At 39.4% G+C, this 24,462-nt stretch overlaps 2 protein-coding genes across 2 annotated transcripts in view; both read left to right on the top strand.

Moving 5' to 3' along the window:
* Positions 1-24,462, top strand: part of LOC149169708 (Transducin/WD40 repeat-like superfamily protein) — a 233,819-nt gene that overhangs the window by 87,573 nt on the left and 121,784 nt on the right. The window contains exons 8-9 of the mRNA XM_089428776.1: positions 15,057-15,144; positions 15,327-15,402. Coding sequence (XP_089284902.1) covers positions 15,057-15,144; positions 15,327-15,402 — 164 coding nt within the window. The remainder of the gene's footprint in view (positions 1-15,056; positions 15,145-15,326; positions 15,403-24,462) is intronic.
* LOC149169709 (uncharacterized) lies at positions 193-1,920 on the top strand. The gene is made up of 2 exons (XM_089427152.1): positions 193-982; positions 1,143-1,920. Exons 1-2 carry the CDS (start codon positions 241-243, stop codon positions 1,793-1,795), a joined length of 1,395 nt encoding a protein of 464 aa, XP_089283278.1. The 5' UTR covers positions 193-240; the 3' UTR covers positions 1,796-1,920.

The following is a 24,462-nucleotide window of genomic DNA, read 5'->3' as shown; positions in this document are numbered from 1 at the left end:
TTTCTTGTCTTCTGCCCACAGGGAACCATGCTTTTAAAATCAGTTGATGCATCTGATAAGGTAAAAGATGGCCACTTGTTGTTTCAGCTATTGGATGAGGTTATTGAGGATGTGGGGGTGGCTAATGTTGTTCAAATCATCACAGACAATGCCTCTAACTATGTTCTTGCTGGTAGACGGTTAGAGGAAAAACACAAGACCATCTTTTGGACCCCATGCGCTGCACATTGCATAGACCTCATGCTTGAGGATATTGGAAAATTAGATTGGGTCAGAAACACTGTAGATAATGCCAAAAGCATAACAAAATTTATCTACAATCATACACTGGTTTTGAGTCTCATGAGGAAACACACTGGAGGCAAGGATATTATTAGGCCTGCCATCACTAGATTTGCTACACATTTTTTGACATTGCAATCTATGCTTTCCCAACATAGAAACTTGCAAAAGATGTTTTCCAGTGATGATTGGAATCAAAGCAGTTGGTCTAACAAACCAGAAGGCAGAGAATTGAAAAGGAAAGTCCATGATGAAACTTTTTGGAGAAAGGCAGCAGAGATTGTGAAGCTTGCTGAGCCACTAGTTAAGGTGTTGCGGTTGGTGGATGGGGAAAGGTTGGCTATGGGCTTCATTTATGAGGCTATGGATCAAGCAAAGGAGCAAATAAAGACAGCATACAAGGATAGAGTGGCAAAGTATGGGCCCATTTGGGCAATCATTGATGAAAGATGGAACAATCAACTCCATCGCCCTATACATGCAGCTGGGTATTTTTTGAACCCACGGTATCATTATAAAGCTAAGGAGTCAGGAGCTTTGAGGGGGGAGGTCAGAGATGGACTGGTTGATTGCATTGAGCGCATGGTCCCATCGGAGTCTGATCAGCTGCTGATACATCAGCAGGTCACATCCTTCAGCAATGCAACAGGTACCTTTGGGAAGAACCTAGCAAAGATTGCAAGAGAAGCAGATGAGCCAGGTAAACAAAAATTTCAATTTTCAATTTCTTAATGGTTTTACTTTTTTTATTAAAGTTTGTTAAATCATTTATAATTTGAAAGTTAGATATAATTTGTAATTTTGTTGAGCTTCAGCCTTCATCTAACTCATAATTCATTACACTCCTATGTTTTTTGCAGCACAATGGTGGGAGGCCTTTGGTGGCCAGTGCCCTGAATTGCAAAGGTTTGCAATTCGTATTTTGAGTCAAACTTGCAGTGCATCTGGGTGTGAGCGCAATTGGTCTGTCTTTGAGAGGATTCACACAAAGAAGAGAAACCGTTTGGAGCAAAAACGGTTGAATGATCTAGTTTTTGTCCAATACAACCTTCGGCTCAGACGGAACCAATTGCTGAACAAAAGACCTGATTCAGATCCCATTGTGTTGGAAGACATTGATCCAACATCAGATTGGGTAGTGGAGAGTCGTCTACCAGAGTTTGATCCTGATGAGGATCTTGAGATTGATCAACTTGGTGTTGAACATGCACTGCAGCCTGTTCAGTTGAATGCAGATCCCGATCCACCAGCCTCAGTCTCACAGCCAGCTAGTAGGACTCCAGTTGTAGGTGCTTCGCCTTCCTCTGCTCAGCCACGACAGAAGCGCAGCCGCATTTGTACTCTATCTCAGCTTGCATCTGCTGCACAGCCTAGTGGTACTGGCACCACTTCTACAGTTGCAGTTGGAGACGATGATGATGAGGAGGAGCCATGGGGCCCCTTGTCTGACTCTGATGATGATGATCCAGAGATTGGTCGAGATGATCTTGGCTCCTCTGGCAGTAGCTACTAGCCTCCTTGGTTATTTGTATTTTGTTTTGACTCTTGAGTCTTTGATCATGTATGACAGACTACAGTTGACTATGTATTTACTATTGCCATTGGGTACCACCGTACCATTTTGATATAATGGATTGGTTCATGAGCTTACTTTGATCATATGTTGTCTTCCATGTATATTATAATGTTGTGTGTTTGGAAACTTGAATGAAAATCTTTAAAATTATGTTTAAAATATTTAAAATTATGTTTTTTTATAAAAAAAATAAATATTTAATGTATTTTTTACAACGACCGAGTCATTGAAATCGAGCCGGCCGAGTCATTACCGAGTCGGAGTCGATCCTCGGCCGAGTCCGAGTCCGAGTCCGAGTTGTAAAACATTGCTTGGAAGGGAGAAAGGGCTCACAGTCACTTGGGATCATATGACAAGGGGTAAGGGAATCACTTGATGAAGACTCAAGATGATGAACAATAGAAAATGACAAAGGGAAAGGTGAAGTCGCAATGGGATCCTTTTTTGGAAAATCCAACTCTAGGGGCTCAAGTGATATGAATATACTCCTAGAATCATAAGGAAGGTAGGTATGAGCAAGGGGCTTATCAATCCTATCATTGTTGGTATAAAAGATAGGGTCTTCCCAAAAAGCAAAATCAATAATCTCCAATTGCTCCCTTTCATGCAAGGGGAAATGATAATTCTCCTTCCCAAGGCTATCGATGGATATGTCATCATAATCAATGCCCGAGAGAAAGGGAGGACCACTCTCAACCTCGTCCTCCTTGTCAGTTTCATAAATGGGAGCACAGTCAAATTGATGACCAACAATTTCCCATTGTTCCTTTTCAATATGGAAATAATTTCCAATGTCATCTTCCAAGGGGCTAATGGGATAACCTTCCTCAAGGTTCCCAAAAGGAGATCATTAGGAGTACTATCCTTGAGAAGGGTAAGGTTAGTCTCAACTCCACTTTTCATAGACTCATTCTTTCCTACACACATGTTGTTAGAATCATCTTTTTCATTGTGCGAACCCAACGATGACTCGTCTTCTTGCTCGTTACTTAGATTCTCAATGTCTTGATGGCCTCGATGAAGGCTTCCTCTTGGATGCTTAATGCAGGGTATACTTGAAAGTGTCTAAGAAAGCCATCAACGAACTCCTCAATAGATGAGATGCTCTCAGGTTCATGATCATGCAACCATGAGTTATGACCACCGAGGGATCCCATGAACAACATAAGGACATCCTGGTGAACCACTTTCTCTTTTGAAGCATGTGCATTAAATCTTTCTACATGGTCAATTGCGGAGAGTGGATCACCATCAAACACGGGCACCCCACGTACCATCCTTCCTGTGACATGATTAGGGTGGCCAGGGACGCTAGCGATGTCCAAAGTGGGAAAATCATCAAAGAAAGACAACCTATTTGAGATATACATGTAAATTATGTAGGAGTCACAAGGGTGAATTTAAAGATGCCTAAAAAATGCTTGTTTCACCCTACAAGCATCGACCTTAAAGTTCAATTAAGAACTAGGGCTTTGTTCTTCCAATGGAGTCGCCAATAATCATATGTCAATATGTCGTATGGGGAACTAAACATACATCTCATTTCCTTGACAATGACGCCATAAATGTTACCGCTCAAACTAGCAGGGGTCCTAGGAGGGGGTCCTATAGGGAAACTACTAGGTCAAGGGCAACAATGGAGCGATAGCCCACTGTCACCTCAACTAAGGCTCCCTACTCTTTACGAACTTTCACCGATGGGAGGAGACCCGATATAATGAGGATCATGAAGATGAATGGGTCAATGATAGGGTGAACGGTGATCCTAGAAGCCTATTCACAAGAGAGGCTCAAATATATGGCTAGCTTGCTTGGAAAGCAAGATGAAAGGCTCTCTAGGAAGGGATTAGGAGAATCCCAAGGGCTAGGGTTTGAGTATATGACTTATCAAGGAGATTCCTAGACCCTAAGATCCTTGTGGAAACTTGGATACGAAGTGGCCTTTGTGGAATTAGCTTCAAAAGGTTGTGGGACCACACAGGATCAAGTGGACCCGGAATTAGGTCAAAGGGATGGAATTTATCAATCAAGGGTGTGATTGACCTAATTGAGGGGGGGAAGGGATTAAAGGAGAATTTTTCTTTGAATTTGATGCAATAATCCCAATAAGGTCACTAGCCAAGGGAAACCTAGGGCAAGAAACGATCCTCGAGCTAGGGTTTGCAAAATATCAAGATCCCACCGTTGGATTCACTTCAAATTTGGAGGGCCTCTAGAGAAAATGGCAAGGCAATTGTGGACCAAAAATTGAAGTATTTGGATGGCTAGATTGTGAGATAAGTGATGCCCTAGGTGACCTATGTAGGGTAGGCCTAGAAAGAAAGAGAGAAGGTGCAAAAAATATGCTTTAAGGTGATCACCTATGGAGGAACAATGCCTAATCCTTTGGTTGGGATGGAGTCATGGAAGATCAAGAGTTTGGATTTATTTCCACTTGTCAAGGAGGCCTAAAAAGCAACTTCGTTGGGCATTAGGGCTTAATGGAAGGAGCTTCGAGGTCTTTATACTTTGTTCAACAATATTTAGTGACTTATCAAGACAAAATGTCTCTAGGAACATTCATTCATTCAAACATGGCCCATACATGATATATCACTATTTAGAGATTCAATTTCCACAATTTCGTTCTAAGAAAAGCAACAAATTAACCCTAAAATAGCAAAAATCCCAATATCATGAATGCAACAACATAAAGAATCAAAATAACATTAACATGGTACTTACATGTAAGAAGAATATATCCAATCACCAAGATATGCCAATCATAGAAGCTCCAAGACAAAGAAGATTAACCAAACATCGAAATTCATCCATTCATCCCAAAAATCTCATCCTCAAAAGATAGCGAAAATCTCACAAGTAGATATGATCCAATCCAAGTGATGATGCTAAAATGAATTCACATCACTTGTATTTGTACACTTCTAATGAGTTCGATTTAGCTATTTCGGCCAACATTAACCCATAAAATAATGTGTAAAATAACTAACTTTTGGTGACAAGCCCACCACACTAGCTCATAAACAAAAAGAATAAGCCTCTCAAGAGGTCGAATGATAAAAAATACATGTTGCTGGGCCCTCTAAGAGGCTTGATGAAGTCCATAGGTGCCATAATGAGAAATAAGACTCCCAAAAGTAGTAGATAAGAGGTTGGCCCCTTGTTCTCTAGATAATAAACCTGTCGTGCTCCTAATGGGTGTGGTGGGGGGGCACACAAGTGTCCTCATGGGTCTCCAAATAGATCGAAGATGCCTGTAGACCATCTGTAAGGGATCAGATGATGGCATAAGTGATGCCACATCATCATACAGGCCCCGGGTCATCTGCCAAGTGCATGATACCACTGTGGGGCCGGTTGGGCATTGTGAACCAGGTGCATCTTCCTCGTCCAATAGATGAAACTCGAGCAATCTCTGAATATCTTTGGGGATCCATGGAATGTTGTCTTCTCATAGTCCTCTCCCTCTTCCTGAGAGAATCCTTGATTTTTATTTTTCTATGTTGTCATCTATCACATACTTGTAGATCTACTTGAAAGTCACCATTGACTTCTCTTCAACACAATTTCCTTCATCATGGCATCCTTCAAACTTGTTGGCCTAGCTGCTCCCTCTGAGATAGGAGCTCTTCCAGTTACTAGTACAATTTCTCGCTTGTGAAAACAAATCAATGATCCTTGGGGAATCCCCTTGCCACAAACTTTGCTTTGTTCTTCCAATGCTTTCAACCGTTGCCAGAGCCTTGACAACCTTTACGATGTACCTGCAAGCCTAATTAGGAGGTCATGGAAGAAACAATTATAACCCAACATAAGAAACAAAGACAAGAGGCTAACTTAATAATTAATCAATAATCAAGGAAGAGATAGATATAGAGTACTTATCTTTTGTTCGGAGGATTGAAGGGATTGGACAACTCCCACTTGTTCCTTGCCTCTTGCAGAAATCATTGAAACCCATTCACAAACTCATCATCGTCATCCTCATCATCAACAACTAATGCATGCAGCTTTCTTTTCCTTTCTTGCATGAGCTAGGGTTTCTTCTTTCAGTGGAAACATCGATCTAGGTCTAGCTCTATGGTTTTATCCACAAACCCTAGGGCTTTCTTATCCAAGACTTATAATCCTCTAGGATTTACAAACCCTAAAACTTCCAAAAATTTCATCGACACTTTTTGTAAGTCCAACAGACTTTGTCATCTCCTGCTGTGAATCTCATCATTGGAATTTATTGTTTGTAGGTGAAGAAACCTTTCTCCTCAGTTCCCTCTAGCTCTGGACTATCTTTCTTGAATCAAATCAAATTAAATGTTTGAAATACAATTCTGCCAAAATACAATTCTGTTCTGGCACTACTTTAGCAATTTATCGCAGCCAATACGAACTTCAACATCATATACAAGGCATCTCAATTACATATATGAGTAGCACTATTGGTTTTGTTCTTTCTAAACAGATTTCAACTTTGTCCTTGAAGCTGCCCAACAGGCCTGAACGTGTGCCCTTGGCCCTGCTACTCTGCTGTCCTATTTCATCATGATATCAAGGATGTTCCATCTCGGTCAAGCTACCAATATTCATTATGGTATACTAGTCCAGGTAAATGTATTAAGATCAATGATCAATACAGCCTTTTGAAAAACTTGTATTGTGCCTCTTTAGCACATGGAATTCCAACGAACTTGCTCCATGAACAAACCTTCAACATATTGTAATGTACTGGTAGTGAAACATAAGTGTGCTTTTTGATCCCACTCTTCATTTCATTTTTGACAGCCTTGATGTGCAAGGAATAGATTCCAGCATTTGTGGCTCAGCATTGTAATAAAACATACTGACAGTGTGCTTGGATTGCTAGGATAAAGTAACAGTTTGCATGTTGTGGAAACCTCATACTACAGAGTCCTTTGGTTACATCAACAGAATTGTTGAATTGATTTTAAAACTTGAGCCATACAATATTGTTAATGCATCACAAACAATGATGGCAAATAATATTCACCTTTGGCATGTCACTTTAGAAATAAACCTGTGATGAATAGGTGGAGAATTTGCTCACTGATTTGTGTAAACAATGAATCTCAATCTGAGAATTAGGAACTTGAGGTTTTCTCTCTCCCTCTGGTTTGAGCTTCCTTGATCTTCATAGGGAAATAGTCAAGCTGTCAAACCAGACCTCAAGATAATCATCAGCATCTTCTGTCCATCATTGCTGAGGCATCATGGTCCTGTATTTTCAAGGGTTTGATGCCTCTTGGTCCTTTCTAGGGTCTACAGCCTAGTTTTCTCAGCTCCTGAGGCTTTTCGGTCTTGATCAATCACACTAAGGCTCCTGAGGATTTTCGGTCTTGATCAACCCTGAGGCCTCTCGGCCCACCTGCAGTTAGACTGAGGTCTTTTTGGCCTCCTGTTGCAGAATTTTGTCTTTCTTTGGCCTCAACCGGCAGACAACAAAATTTCAGGTAGCCTTCTTCTTGACAGTCTCAGATTTCTTGTGTGATTTTTCTCTTGAAATGGGGAGGGCTAATGCCAACAATCCCTAGTAGAATAATTTGAAACAGGCTTTCTCAAACTTGTCTTCTTCAAGGCTGCTCTTCAACTTAGGCTTTGATACCATGTTGATTCTTCAAGGCTTTCTAATACGATAATTACTTCCAATTATTTCTTTATTAATTCTTCTGATGTCACATACATCATTAAGCAATTACACATAGAAAATCTCAACAGTAAAACAATAATGACAGTAGGATCATGAAGAGACAGCCAATCACAAGAGACACAAAATTTTACCCTGGGAAAATCCTGAGTAGGGAAAAACTCAGCAACCTTTTCTTAGATAAATTGCCCAATTAAACTGTCAGGCCAGGCAGTAACTCTCCAAAGGCAGAAAAACTGATTCGTCTGATTATTCCATAGGCAGGTTATTGTTATATACATTAGGAGTGATTGTTCAGTTCATCTCCCGATGACTGTTCACATTCCTGATTTATTTATTTACAAATTCCCCCAATCATGAAGATTAGGTGTCAACATTCCCTCCCTTAATCTAAAGGGATGTTGGTGAGTCCAAGCATCATTCTGAATCGTTCAAGCTTTTCCTTTCCAAGTGCTTTGGTGAAGATGTCTGCAATTTGCTCATTTGTGAAACAATGACGGAGATGGATTGTTTTGGCCTCAACATGATGTCGAATCAGATGATATTTAGTATTGATATGATTTGTTCGATCATGGAACTTTGGATTCTTGGCCAATTTTATTGCAGAGGTGTTATCAATCATGAGTGGAGTTGATTGTACTTGTTTTACCTGCAAATTTTCAAGAATTTTCCTGAGCCACACAATTTCTTTCGTTGCTTCAGTTGCTGCCACGTATTCTGCTTCTGTTGTGGAATTTGCTGGAACTGATTGTTTGCGTGATCTCCAGGAGACAACTCCTGATCCAAGACTCATAGCATATCCTGAAGTAGATACCCCAGTTTCTTTGTCTCCATCGAAGTCTGAATCAGAGTATCCAATCATGCTGAAGTCGTCCACCTGTGTATACTTGATTCCAAGGTCTTGAGTTCCCTTCAAGTACCTTAGAACTCTTTTTGCAGCAGACCAATGTCCCTCACAAGGCTTTTGCATGAACCTGGAGAGGGTTCCAACAATAAATGAAATGTCTGGTCTGGTAGTAGTAAGGTAGATGAGACTTCCTACAAGCTGTCTATACTTTGTTGCATCCTCAAATTCCTTTCCTTCAATAGACGTGAGCTTTAAGTTTTGTTCCATTGGAGTAGAAAGAGGATTGCACTCTGTCATGCCAAATCTGTTTAACAAATCTCCAATGTATTTCTTTTGAGAAAGAAATATGGATTTTGGATGTTGGGTTACTTCAATGCCAAGATAGTAATGAATATAGCCCAAATCAGTCATTTCAAAACTTTTCCCCAATTCCTTCTTTATGGATGCAATGTAGCTTTCATTGTTCCCTGTCATTAAAAGATCATCTACATATACCACAAGATACACAACTGTTTTGCCAACTTTCTTGACAAATAAAGTTGCATCATCAAGATCAAAATGATTGAAGTTGAGTTTCAGAAGATGCTCAGTTAGTTTTTCATACCAGGCTCGCAGTCCTTGTTTGAGGCCATACAAGGACTTCACAAGTTTGCATACTTTATGTTCATGTCCTTTCACAACAAATCCTTCAGGCTGGGACATAAAAACATTTTCTTTTAGATCTCCATTCAAGAATGCAGTTTTTACATCCATTTGATGGACTTTCCAACCGTTCTGAGCTGCTAGTGCAAAGAGTGTCCAGATGGTGGCCCATTTTGTTGTGGGGGCAAAAGTTTCCTCATAATCGACCCCTTCCTTCTGTGCAAAACCTTTTGCCACAAGTCTAGTTTTGTGCTTGTCAAGTGAGCCATCAGCTTTGTACTTGTTCTTGTAGACCCACTTGCAGCCAATTGGTTTGGTTCCAAATGGAGGATCAACCAGCTTCCAAGTGCCATTCTTTATGAGGGCATCATACTCCTTTTGCATTGCTTCTTTCCATTCATCATGAGAAGCAACTTCTTTGAAGGAAGTTGGTTCAAAATCTGTAGACAAGTTCAATTCACAATCATAAGTAACATCCATATCAACAGGTGAATTAGAGTCATCTACATCACCTCCATTTTGTCGGTTTGAATTTCTGGTTCCTGTTTTTCCAATTTCATCAGGATGAACACTTTCAAGTGTCTTTGTTAGCCACTTTGGGGGACCTTTCTGAGATGGTCCAGGCTGCTCTGTTGATTGAGTTGGGACTGAATCAAGATTGAGTCTCCTAATTCTATCAATTACATCACTTAAAGCATCATCCGTTGTTGGAGTTTCATGCAGAGGAGATTGTTCTTCAGAATAAGATTCCACATGTTGATCTAGTATAGGAATCCGTCCTTCAAGATGTGGAATCTGATTATCAAATTCTTGAAATGATTTCGTGTTTGCGAATCTATCCAAGCGATCAAGTTGCCGCTGAACAACATTGTCAGATTTGGATGATTCAAGAAAAATTACATCTCTAGATACAACAAACTTTTTATTTACTTCATCATAGAGACGGTATGCTTTAGAGGTGTTTGAATACCCCAGGAAGATACACTTACGACTTCTAGCACCAAGTTTGTTTCTATGTACCTTTGGTATCAAAGCATAACAGGTGGAACCAAAGATCCTGAGATGTTTTACCGAAGGAACATGTCCATACCACAATTCATAAGGAGTCTTGTTTCTTATAGCATTAGATGGACATCTATTCTTTATATATGCAGCACATAGAACAGCATCAGCCCAAAACATTATCTTTACATTTTTGAAGAAAAACATGGATTGTACCATATTCAAGATTGTTCTATTCATTCTTTCAGCTACACCATTCTGTTGGGGATTATAAGGCACAGTTGTTTGATGTTTGATCCCATGTTGGCAAAGATAGTTTTCAAATTCATTTGATGTATATTTTTTTCCATTATCAGTGCGAATAGACCCAATATGAGATTGTGCATCATTTTCAATCCATTTATGAAAAATTTTGAATGTTTGAAAAGCATCAGATTTGTTCTTCAATAAATAAACCCAACACATTCTGGTGTAATCATCAATAAATGTCATGATATATTTTTTTCCATTTGCAGAAGGAACAGGCATTGGACCACATAAATCTGAATGAATGAGTTCAAGCTTCCTATGTGCTCTTGAATGTGAATCATGAAAACACTGTTTGCTATGCTTTCCTAGAATGCAAGCATCACATTGCTTATGCTTCCTAGGAATCGTAGGCAAACCAGCAACACCATTTTTCTTCAATAAGCGGAGACTGTCATAGTTTAAATGTCCAAATCTAGCATGCCATAATAAACTTGATGGAAGTGTACCTTCTTCATGATGAGAAATATATGAGAAATGTTGTGCATGAGCAGAGGTTCCTTGCAGTTTGAGAAGTCTTTCTTCTTCTATTCCCCTCATGACAAGTGAGTGGTCAGATGCTTTTCTTACCTCAAGCTTGCCATCAAACATATGAATGGAGTGACCTTGTTGGCGGATGTGGACCAAGGACAGCAAGTTTCTCTTGAGCTGTGGGAGATATAGAACATGGGCAGTTTAAGCCTGATTGTGCCAAGCCCTGATGGCTTGATTTTTGACTGATCTGCAAAGTATACTGCTCCATCAACATTGTTAGTGAAATCTTCAAAAAAATATTTTCTATGAGTCATGTGACAGGTTGCTCCTGAATCAAGCAACCAATCATTTTTTGAAGAAACAAGTGAAGCATTAAACAAATCTTCATTTACTCCAATGTTACATTGTGCCTCAATATAGTGAGTGGATTCAGGTGCTTTACCTTTGTCTGTATCATCAGTTTTACCTTCTGCTGGTTTCTTTTCTGCTCAATTTTGTCCCATGGTAGCTTGCATGTAGAAGCATCATGTGATCCATTTCGTTTGCAGCGAATGCAATGCAGATCTGCCTTTTCTCCTTGAGAATGTCTGCCCCCCCTGTCTCTGAAGTATCTTCCTCTTCCTCTTCGTCCACCTCTTCCTCTTGTAGAATCTTGAGCAGGATGCTTTTCTTTATGAGCAAGGCATATAGTCTCTTCAGAAGATTCAGGAGCTGTCTTCTTTCCAAAGGCTTTCTCTCTTTCAGCAAACTTTTTCACAATAGAGTCAAAGGTTATATCTTTAAGATTTCCATTTGCTTGTAAAGACTCAAGATAATTGGAGTAGGTAGGATAGAGTGCCTTGAGAAAAGCAATAAGAGGGATATCCAGCTCAACCTTAGTGGATTTAATATCATGCATTATAGACTTTACTTCAGATGCAAGAGCAAGAGGATCATTATTTTTTAGTTCAAGAGTGAAGAGTTTAATCATGAGCTGAACAACTTCAAGTGCAGAATGTAGTCATAGAGTTCTTTCAGCTTTTGTAAAGCTTCAAAGGCAGTTGAATATGATGAAATATGGCGACTTACTTCTTCATTTACAGATGCTGCGATTAATGCATAGGCTTTGCTGTTCTTGTTTTCCCAAATGACGAGCTCTTTGTCTGATGTAGGCTGCACTGGGTCATTGTCTCCTTCTCCGACACACACTCCTTTCCACAACTCATTGAAGATGAGGGTGTGTTTTATCATCCGGGACCATTCAGGATAGTTCTCCTTGCCAGTGAGAACTATTCCTACCATAGAGATGATTGAATGCATTCTGTAAAAAATACTTATGCTGATAAAAAAAAAAAGGTTTGCTGATAAATAACTTCTGCTGATAAAAAAAAACTTCTGTTGATATACAGTGAAGTTGTACTCAAAAGGGCAACAGATTTCAAATTCTTTATGCACTAAGTTTTCTTCAAATGTCTCCAAAATTTATAAAATATCCTCACCTTTCATTTTCTTTTAAACAAGAAAACCATTCAATATATATATATATACCACAGACTTGGACAATATATATATATACACCCACAGTGCTCAACGTTAATACCCACAGTGTTTTCCCCGGATGCGCTCAGCTTTAATGCACATTCAATACTTGAATATAGTGAGCGGATTCAGCTTTAATTCAACGGAGTTAATAATGCAAACGCATTCAAACATCGACAATGAAGTAGGTTCAAGGAAGCAATCTTTAGCTACTGTTCGTGAAAAATTTCAAGGCAGCAAATTTCAGAAAAGCCCTCACCGAGAAGTCCACAATGAAGCAAAAGATTAAATTCAGAAGCCTTTGTCATCAGCTTTACAAAGAAGTCTCTTTTCGCTGGAGTCAAAGAATTGAACACAATAGCAGATACCAGCTTTAATGCAAACGCATTCAAAATTCAAAACGATAATACCACTTAAGATGCTCGGGCGCCGTTGCCGTAATGTCTGAAACTTGGTTTCATCGTCGTCAGTAGTACAACAGTAATTTTGACAAATTGGCGGATGCTTTCATAGCCAAATTTCATGAACAGATGAAATTGGAAAAGCAGCAGTCGTACAGAAATTATGAAGAGATGCTTGCCGGGAGCATTTGCCTATCTAGAATTGCAATAGGAACGGGCACCCTCCTCTACGTTTAAAGCATAGAAGGCTGAGCCGTATTTGAGCCTGTTTAAGAATGGGAATCGTTGTTTCATGCTGCCAAAAATCGTCACTCAAGTCACGGGTTCAAAACAAGTTGCTCGGTATTGGGTCCAGAATCCGTGGGCTAAAGTCTTTAAAACGGCTTCGGCTTCGGCTTCGCAGAAGACTCAAGATTCCAGGTCAGTGGAGAAAGTTTGCCCAGAAAGAGCTGCCGGCAAAGAGCGCCGAATTTTGTAATACGTCCAACTCAGAGTTCGAAGGCAATGGCTTAAGTATTTTTCCAGGATTTCCAAATGATTTAGGATTACAATGTCTAGCAAGGGTTCCTCGTTTCTATCATTCTAGTCTTCATGTTGTATCCAGAGCATGGCGCCATTCAATTGATAGCTGCGAGTTCTTGGAGGCAGAGCGGCGCTCAGGACAGAGTAATCAGGTGAATGCAATTCAATGGAGGTAGAGCAGCGCTCAGGACAGAGTAATCAGGTGAATGCAATGCAATGGAGGCAGAGCAACGCTCAGGACAGAGGCAGTGGCAAAAATGAAGGGAGTTACAACTATTTTTAGGACTGACTCTGATACCATGTCAGGCCAGGCAGTAACTCTCCAAAGGCAGAAAAACTGATTCGTCTGATTATTCCATAGGTGGGTTATTGTTATATACATTAGGAGTGATTGTTTAGTTCATCTCCCGATGACTGTTCACATTCCTGATTTATTTATTTACAAATTCCCCCAATCATGAAGATTAGGTTACAATCTGATTTTTCCAGTGAAATAAAGTCAAACTGACCACAATATCCAATGAGTAAAATCTGGTGAAACAGACCACATTTTCGGCCTCCTGCACTTCTTCTAAAATTCAGTCAACTCTGGTCAACAGGGCCGAATTTTGGCCTCCTGCAATTTCCTCAGAAACCCTAGTCAACTGTGGTCAAACTGCCCAGAAACCATTGGTCAACGCTGCCCAGAACTTGGTCAAACAGATCAGAAAGAGGCTTGTTTAACACAGGTCATATTTCGGTCTTCTTGACCCTCGTTTTCCTTCGCATGTGTGAAAGAAATCAAAATGATCTTAGGTGATCCAAATTGCCCAAGTGATGAGATCGAATGGCAATATATAGTGGTTTGAGCCTTGAGGTGCCCCAAAAGGTGTGTGCTTAAGTTGGGCCGACTTGACAATTGTAGGCAATTTAAAAATTCAAAAATTTAATTTTACCTCTTTTATTTTGGAGCTGACTTGAACTCAAATTTGAATTTTTTGTTTCTTTTAAATTTGTGGGCTAATGTAATTGAAGAATACCGACTGCAGCTACCAAAATTCAACAAGAAAATATAACATAGTTACTGATTTGGGGCTATAAAAAATGTGTCATTTTGTGAGATGTAAAGTGCTTAATTTCCTGAGAATGTTAACAATACAATTTGATTATTAATAGTATGCCTTTATTTTGAAATAAACGTATTCCTGATGGCCCATGGACCTTCTGTATATCATCTCATTGACTAGGCTCAAAATATATTCAAGTCCTATGTTACTAAAAGACCAAATCCACGTGATAAAATATAACATAGTCACTGATTTGGTGCTGTCAAAAATGTGTCATTATGTGAGATGCGAAGTGCTGTATTTCCAGAAAATGTCCAAGATACAATTTGATGCCCAATAATACAGCCTTATTTGAAAAGAAAGCTTATAAGTTATTACCGATGGCTCATGTGCATGCTGTATTTCATCTTTTTGTTTACATTAAAATACTTATTAAGTTTTTTTCACATTATTAGAGCTATTTTTGATTTTGATAAAGATGATGTATTTTTTCAAAATTTGTGACTTTTTATTGTCGTTTATTAATCGATGTGTTTTTACTTCACTTTTATGCTTGGTGGACATCCTACATTAGATAATTTGCCTGCGTTAATGATCTTTTGCATGTTAAAAGAAAATGCGTTTTAGGAGTCATCACCCTTAGTATTTAGTGTACTGATTGGACAATTAGTAATACAATTAGCTATTTCACATTAAAGGAGATGTATTCTGGATATCACCACTTTTATTTATTATCGATTGGACAACTATTCCTATATACACTGATGTGGAAGTCATGTAGGAGTCGGAACTCCTCTCCGCCGAGGACTAGGAGGAATATCATTGCTGAAGTGGTCTCCGACAGGGGATTATTTGTTCTCTGCAAAACCGTATGTGCTTGCCTTTTTTTTGTTAGACAAACGAATGATATGCAGCTTTGTCAGATAAATAAATTTTCATTTTCTAGATTAAATTTTACAATTGCTACTCATTTTTGTGGATAACACTGTTTAGCTGGAAACTGTTCAATTGCTTCTTATTTTTTTTAAATATAATGATATCCATGTTACAGAAATGGGACGTTCTATCTATGGGAAACAAATACATGGACTTTAGAGCAATGGTCATCTTCTGGAGGCTGTGTTATTGTAAGTGATCTTTCAACATCTGCATATAATTTCTGACTATATAGTGATGCTGAGTAGATTGGCTAGAGGGAGATTGCAACGCTGATTGTTTTTCCATTTATCTAATGAGAGGAGTTGGGAAGTAAAGAATGAGTGGAGAACCATATTCGTCTTGATCCCTTATAGTTTGTTAGGTGAACATAAAAATAAAAATAGAGTTTGCTTACATATGAACTTGCTATTGGACTCATAATTTTTTCTCTTAGTTATCTATATTAACTAATGTCCAAAACAATCTAAGAACTATGAAAATATAGATGTACTTTAACTATTATACGCAAATCAGTGTTTTTAAAAGCGGAACCGGTGACCGGACTGGTCCACCTAATGAACCGGTTTACCGACCGGAACCGGTCTAACCGGGACTGGTTTGGTCTAAACGAACCGGTTTTTAAAAAATACATTAAATAATTAATTTTTAATGAAACAAAACTATTTTTAAGATGTAAAACCATGATTCCAAGCCAATAGAGACAAAATATGCAAAGTTTGCTCATTTATATACCATGCAAAGGTGAATATATCAAAATGGCACCGAGTGCAATACATATCATCGACAAAATAGCAAAATACATAAGAAATGAGGCTCTAAATGGCCTGTAAAGTCCAAAAACAATGCTGCAAGCTATGAGGCCATTGGCCTACTACAAGTCTACAGTGTACACATGATCAATCATCAAGTCCATCACCACTACTAGACACAGGATCATCATCAGGAGCTACATAGACATCATCTGGTTCAGAGTCTGAGGATGCCTCTGCCTCATCTGCAACATCAGTATCAATGCCACCAATGACAATAGAAGTGGACCTAATGGAAGCACGAGTTTTTCGACGTGCACGACTAGTGCCTTCCATTGGTTCCTTGCCTTTCCTTGATGCCGCTACTGATCCTGGTTCTGATGCCGCCACATAATCTGCCTCATCCTCCGCTAAAGCCATGTCGATATCAAAATCAACCTCAAACACAGGATCTTCAGTCTCCTCCACCCATTCTGATGTTGGATCAATATCGTCCAACACAATGGGATCTAGATCAGGTGATTTGCTCATCATTTGGTTCCTCCTCAGTCGAAGGTTGTATTGCACAAAAACAAGATCATTTAACCGTTTTTGTTCCAAACGATTTCTCTTCTTCGTGTGTATGCGCTCAAAAACAGACCAATTGCGCTCACAACCTGAAGCACTGCAAGTTTGACTGAGGACTCTAATTGCAAACCTTTGCAATTGAGGACACTGGCCACCAAATGACTCCCACCAATGTGCTGCAAAGAAAAAGACAATAATTAGTAACTTAGTTTATAATTTGAATTGTAAAGAACGTAAACAATTTTAACTTGAAATGAAAAACAAAATGGAAATTGGAATTGCTTACCTGGTTGGTCCACATCTCTTGCCATCTTTGCCAAGTTTTTGCCAAAAGTACCACTTGCTTGATTGAAAATAGTAAGCTGTCTATGTATTTCCAACTGGTCTACATGGTTAGGGACCATGCGCTCCAAGCAATCAATCAATCCAGCTCTGACCTCCCCATCATGCTGATCTCCTAGCCGATTTTTATAGTGATACCTTGGGTTCAAAAAATACCCGGCTGCATGTATAGGACGATGGAGTTGATTGTTCCATCTGTTATCAATGATCTCCCATATACGGCCATATTTAGCTAACCTGTCATTGTAAGCTGCCCGTATCTGCTCCTTTGCCTGATCCATAGCTTCATAAATGTAGCCCATGGCCAATCTTTCCCCATCCACCAACCTTAGCACCTTAACAAGGGGCTCGGTAATTTTCACAAGCTCTACAGACCTTTTCCAAAAATAAGTGTCTAACACTTTCTTTTTGGTGTCTTTTCCATCTGGTCTACGAGCCCACCGAGATTCAGACCATTCTTCAGAGGAAAACATTTTCTGCAAGTTTCTATGTTGACCATTGAGACATTGCAACGTGAGGAAGTGAGTTGCAAATCTCGTAATTGCAGGCCTAACAAGCTCTTTGCCTCCAGTGTGTTTCCTCATTAGGCTCAATACCCATGAGTGGTTGTAAATGTATTTTGTAATGCACTTGGCATGCTCTACAGTGTTTTTTTCCCACTCCACTTTGCCTATATCCTCAAGCATGAGGTCTATGCAATGTGCAGCACATGGAGTCCAAAATATGGTCTTATATTTGGCCTCAAGCATCTTTCCAGCAAGAACATAGTTTGGGCATTATCAGTGATGACCTGCACAACATGCTGCTCCCCAACTTCCTGAATAATGTTATCCAAAAGCTCAAATAGAAGGCTTGCATCCTTTACCCTATCAGATGCATCAACTGATTTCAAAAACATGGTTCCTTGAGGGCAAGAAACAAGGAAATTAATGATAGTGCGGTTCTTTCCATCGGTCCATCCATCTGACATAATGGAACAACCTGTTTTGAGCCATGACTCTTTAAACTCAACCAAATACTCATCAATGGAAGATATCTCTTTTTGCAAAAGAGCTCCCCTCAAGTCATGCATACTAGGGCCTTTGAAGCCCTTTCCTGCAGCTATAACAGAGTCCCACATAGCTTGGTAATAAGGTGAGCGAGCAGCATTAAATGGGATATCTGAATCATACCACCATCTAGCAATGTATTGGTGAGAAGTTTCTTTGCGTTGTTTTTTCCAATGTTGATCCAAAGTGGGTTGAGAACTTGGCTGGGAGGAAGTGGGATTAGATTTAGAAGAGGCAATGTTGGCAGAAGATGAGAAATAACTTTGGATGTTTGGTCTCTTTGTTCCTTTTGATGGTTGGCCAACTCCAACAGAAGGATGAACATAGTGAAAGGGGTCATTGGTGGAAGGGATAGAAGTGGAGTCTTGAATCTCATAATCATCATACCCACTTTCTTTCATAAGATTCATGGCTTCCATTAATTCCCTCTTCCTTGCAATTTCATCTTGGATGGCCTTCTCCCTAGCCTTATCCTCATAAAATTTTTCAAGCTTGGCAATGTATTCTGCCCTAATAGGACCTAACAGTTCTTTTGGTGCATCACATGGCTTTACTTGGCCTCTTACCCCAGCCAAGTGTTGTTTCAACCTAAGAATACCCCCACCTCCAATAGATTTATGGCATAATTTGCATATCATTTTTCCCTCAATTACATCACAATGAACCCATGCACTGTCCTTTCCTTTTGGAGCCATGTTTGCTTGAAATAATAACAATTTGCAAAGAAATCTTCCATTTAAAAAAAAATTGCAGCTAAGCAAAATGGAAAACCAAAGATAAATGTAGGAAAACAAATGCACATGCAAGGCTCAAGCTACAAAATTTGATAGCATAGAGCTAGAGAGTTTATAGCATACATGATAGATCATAGAAGTGAGAAGTTTATAAGTATAACACATTAAAAAAAATTCATGGACAACAGACTCAAATGAGGAATTATCAAGTGCAAATCCTTACCTGGAAATGCAAACTAGCTCCCTTAGCCTCCTCTTGAAGATGGCAACTCCACTGGCAGCTACACACTATCTCCAAAATAGCTCCAACTCCAACTCCAAGATGACTACTTCAGCAAAAACTCCACACTCTCCAAGCTCACAAACAAACTCACAAACACTCACAAACACTCCAAATCAGTTGTGTGAGACAAATGAGAGTGAGAGGGGTGTCTTATAGCAAGTGTGAGGGTGTTTTTGGAGGGAAAATACCTTTCCCTACCCCTCAAAACCCCTAAACCACCCCTAAAACCAAAAACCGCTGCGCTTTTTCTTTTAACCGGTGGGCTGTCGATAAACCGGCCGGTTTAGGACGGAACCGGCCGGTTTGCTATAAACCGGCCGGTTCCGCCCTAAACCGGCCTGTTTTGACCGGTTAGGGCCGTTTTTTGGGCAAGGTAGGGTGTAAACCGGGTTAGATAGGCCGGTTCGGACCGGCCAGGTCTCCAACCGGCCGGTTAGGCCGGTTACCGGTTTTTTCCGCCGGTTTTTAAAACTATGACGCAAATAGTTGGCAATATACAAGAAAATCTGATTTTGTTTGAATAGTAACTAATTATGAGATTTTTGGAGTCTCTAGTTAAGGTCCTGTTGCCCCTCATGTCAGCAGGGGTACATATGAACACTTTGCAGTGTTTATCACCACCATTATAAGCCCAAGTTCACAAGTTTAAAGCGATGTAAAAGTCATGTGAGGCTTTGTATTAGGTACAGGCCTGTGTCTTTTGAGTTTGTATCTTGTTGTCTTGGTCAAACAATGGCTGGTCCCTTGAAGTTTTACTTCGGGTTACTCTTGTCCTATACATGATTGGAGGGCTTTAGGAGAACTCCCTGAAGTGTCATGGTTTTATAGGAGCTTGCATTTGTAGGGGTAATCACCGGTGTATGGGCTAGTCCAACCTCTGTCAAGGTGCGACTATGTCATTACACATGGTTATGGTCTATAGAGTCTGTAGGTGGCCTTCGATTTGGTGCAATATTCCTTAGACAACTCTCAGAGCATGGTAGTCTCATTTGACAAATTTTCACATTTATCAATATAGCTCAAGGTTCCCAATGCATAGTGATCCTAGTGGTCAAAAAGTCAACTTGGTCTCAGAATGTGTAGTTTGAAGAGAAGAATCCATGCCATGTCGAGTTTTTCTATTAGGGAAGGAAGTGGCTAGTTACATCTTGGTCAAACTTGGTCAATTGGTCAAAGCAGGTTTCCAGGGGACAGAACGGGGCAACATTGGGTTGTTTGTGACATGCATTATGACAAATGTGGTCTACTCAATGAGAAGAACAAAACCCATGTTTTTGCTTTTGCAAATCCTCAAGGGCGTTAGAGATCATCCACTTGGGCATGATGATGTAGTAGGGCAGGTTTCCAAGGTGCATGATAGGGGCAAATCTTGATAGAATTTGACATGTCCTATGTCAAAATTGGTTTATTGAACAAGAGGAACAAAACCCATGTCTCAGTTTCTTGAAATTCCAAAGGGCGTTAGAGGTCCAAGATAGGGCATGATGACATGGCAAATAAGTGATGACATGGCAATGTTGGGAAACATATGAAGATTTCAAGGTATACCCAGTTTAGATCAACGCTGGTTTCAACATACCTAGGTGCCAAAATTGTCAGAAAGTCAAGTGCGTTGTAGACAATGTTATTAGAATTGAACCGATGATCGAACTGAAAAACCTTGTGGACCAAGAACTGGTAAAACACCGGAAAAAAAAACTGGTTTACCAAAAACACATAAAATATTCATATTTGAAAGAAAAAACATATATATTCATGTGCATCCATATGAATCCAAACTATTTATACACAAATATGCAAAAGTTCTCATTTATATAGCAAGTAATAATGCATATAACCAAAGTCACACTTATTGCAAAACATCGCTGAACCCAAAAACATCAAGAAACATGCTCTAAAAGGCCTTTTCAGTCCAAAATAACATGATAGTATGATACTACAATGTACAATACTACAACTACAACCTACAAGTGCTAATTGTCAATGTCATCATCAAAATCATCATCCTGATCATCCTCCTCATCCTCATTTGAAGAATGAGTAGCATCCAAGTCTGCAATCATTGCCTATATTGGGATCTTCGTCATCAATATAACCCTCTAAGCATTAAAATAAGATAGAAAAAGCGTAGCATGTCAAGTCAAGATTTTGTTTGAGTGATGGGTACATTTTTAGTAGAGTCATGATAGAGGAGTTCGACAACCATTGCCACTAACATCAAAGTACATAGAGGGATTGGTGCTCTTTATTAAATACTAGTTCCTTGCTTTCGTACATGACAAAATCCGATGGAAACGTTGCAATCCCCGCAATCCTAATATCCTGAAAAATTGTTGAGCCTGCTGAATTTTGAGTGAAATCTAAAATTTTACTTTCTCCGTATGAAATCCAATGAGGTTAGAACCACTCTCAAACATCCTGAGTCATTTCTTGATAATGTTAAATATTTAAGTAAAAGGATGGAAATGAAAGATTAAGGGAAAACATTACCATTAAATGCATAGCAATAATAGGACCATAGGCTTGAATATTAGGTTGGCCTAGGGGAGAATTAGAAGTGGGCCAACCAAATGAAAAAATAAAAAAATAAAGAAGGCAATTTTTTTACGCTGACCTAGGAAGGTACAAAATGCACAAAACCGGTCTTGAACCGGCCGGTTTGGAGGCCTAGTTCGGACCGGTTTTGGGCCAAAAATGGTCGGACCAGCCAGTTCCACTAGTTCCAGTCCGGTTCTGATAACATTGGTTGTAGATCTAGCTTCCATATGGGTAAATTGAATTACCAAAGGGAAAAGTCAAGTAAAAATAGCTGTTGGTGAAGTCAACTAGCTATTAGAGGGTCTAATTAGCTGTTGGAGACCTAGTGGACAAATTAATTGAGCATTGGACCAAGAAAGTATCTGTTGGAAGATGAATTTCTCCTCCAAAGGACCAAGTCGAATTCTTCAAGGGTGACCAAGTGGAACATTGATCTATTATTGTTTACTATTTTGACCATTGACCGTTGTGGACCATGAACAAACTGAGTCTTGAGCTAATTTGTGGAAATCTGTTCAAGTTGACCTTGTAGTGGGTGAATGAAATATTATTTTGTAATATTTCATGAATTATTTACTATGCTTCCGACATGTCAATGACTACTAAAATATTTTCTCGAGGGTGAACCAAAACTAGCTGTTAGCTAGTTATAAGTTTTTCAATAAAGGCTAGCCGCCCTTCATTTTTAATGTTGTCGTTGTCATTTAAGATTAGTGCTTTCATAATAAAAGTGCTTATTCTTGCAAACATTTGTATATGTTTTTAGTATGCACTGTGGAGAGATTCTTATTTGCATTCCTTTTTTTGATATATGTTTTGGGATTTCTATTATGATTTTCTTCGTTATAAATAAAATCATGCTAAAGGTAAGAAATCTTGTTATTGAGGGGCTAAATAGTCACGCGGAAGGGGAAAAGTATGTGGCAACCCCACTTTGTGAATTTGTTTTAGAGGTGGATTGATCCAAGCAACCAGACCATTCCGAGAGAGAGCTTTGAATTGTGTAGGGTCTTGTATTCATCACACACAAGATTTTAAGGCTGAAGATGCCACTTTGAGGGAGGTCACTCCTAAGCGGATTTGAAAGTTATCAAGGAAGTTAATTCAATTGTGGAGGCGATTTCTGACCAAGACGAAACCCACTCCCTTGATTTTGGCAGGCTATATCGACTTAAAAGAGTGTAAATTTCTTGCTCCAATAAGGGTGAGGTTAGCAAGGGCACAACTATAATCCAACAATGACTTTATTTAAAAATTAAAGCTTTTTTATTTTCTGAAATTAGTTTAAGGTAAAATTAGCTTGCTGGTTTTAAATTATTTATCTTAGTAGCAAGCATTTCCTTGGGGAAAATTGGTCAACTTGTTAAATTTAGCCAAGGATAGGTACAAATATATTTTCTAGTATATTTAACACTTGCATCTAGCTAATTTGTCTTGCAAATATGAAGATTTCCTTGCGATAACAAACTAGATTTGTAATAAAAGAGAAGTTGCTGAGATCCAAGTGAGTTAAGCTATCACCAAACCTCTTCCATTTACTCTATTTTATTTTAATTTTGTATTTTCTTCTTGTGAAAATTCCAAAACTAAAATCCTATTGCAGCAACTGGAATTAATTCTTCTAATTGTTAATTAATTTAACAATTTATTTGCTATGACAAATACCAAATTAATCACAACAACCTTCACTAATAAAACTGCAGAAATAAATAGCGCTGGACACTGAGAAATGCTAGCACACACACATAAAAATTAACATCGTTATTTTTAGACAAATGTCCCCGGAAAAACCCAACTTGGGAAAACTGGTGCAACAACTGAGGGTTTTTATTATTATGCAACAGTGAAATTCTAAGTACAATCTGGATGCCTGAAACTGGCAATCCACAGCAAGAAAAGATGACCAAAATTATTTAAGGGAATTTCCCTTCTTCCACAAGCAACCCCAATGAAACTTCCCTTCAAAAAATTTGTCCTCTTGGACCCTTTGCGTTAGCCTCTGCACTGCTTTGCGCAGACTCTATGGCGTCTAGCCTCTGAACTGCCTCTGATGAAGTCATTCTGTCTGTCTTTGCTGAGGAAATCGCCTCTCTGACACTCTGGACCCTCTGCCCGACCTCTGGAATTGAAAACGAATTTCTCTTCAACGAAATCGAATTGCTTCTGAAGTAGCTGCGCAGTCCTCTGAGCTGCCTCGCTGGGAATAACTCGCCCTCCTTGTTGCTGTCTCTCTGGATCTAGAAAATTTCCTGCAGATCACTGTCTCTGCCCCTCAATGACCCTGCTTCGATCTATGGCTCTCTAAAAACTGCTATTGCTCTTTGGAAATCAATTTGCCACGAAAACCAAACTGCAAAAGTGTCTTCTCCAAGTGCCCATCGACTTTCTGTTATAATCCACTGTTGGAGCACCAACGACCAAGATTAAAACTTAATCAATGAATAGGATCATCTTAGAGTCGATCCGTGTGAGTTTCTAGATGATTCACACCTTGACTTAATTAATTCTGATTAATTAACCATATTCCCTAAGTTTAGACTTAGGAAATATTTAAAAATCGGCTAATAATCTAATTAAGCCATCTCTAGGTGGAATTTCTAGAAACGATTTCTGGGTTTTGGAGATCTCATGTATTATAGCCTCTCCACCAAATTTTGTGGCTAGAACACATCTGATGCTACATAAACTAACACTCCCTCTTAGCGAGGACCGTGTTCTCTCTCTAGTGCTGCACATCCTGCCACAACACCGTGTCTCTGTATCACCTCTGTCAAGCTGCTGATGTCTGGCCATATGGCCCACCAAATACTGCGCAACTTTGATGCTGCATTTGCGCTGCTGTTGACATTGCCATGCTGCTGCCAACATTGTATTTGCACTGCAACTCCCTCTCATTTGTTGCTTTTGCAACTGCAACTACTGCAACTGAGAAGCATCCATCCTGCTACTGAAAACTATGGGCCCTCGTAGCCCGGTAATGATCCAT

This window comes from Pinus tabuliformis, chromosome 4_2, assembly GCF_031772625.1.
Source record: "Pinus tabuliformis cultivar Carrire ecotype Pingquan chromosome 4_2, CPIR1, whole genome shotgun sequence".
Lineage (NCBI taxonomy): Eukaryota > Viridiplantae > Streptophyta > Pinopsida > Pinales > Pinaceae > Pinus > Pinus tabuliformis.
The sequence above is the reverse complement of the archived record's forward strand: the minus strand, read 5'-3'. Positions and strand labels throughout refer to the sequence as shown.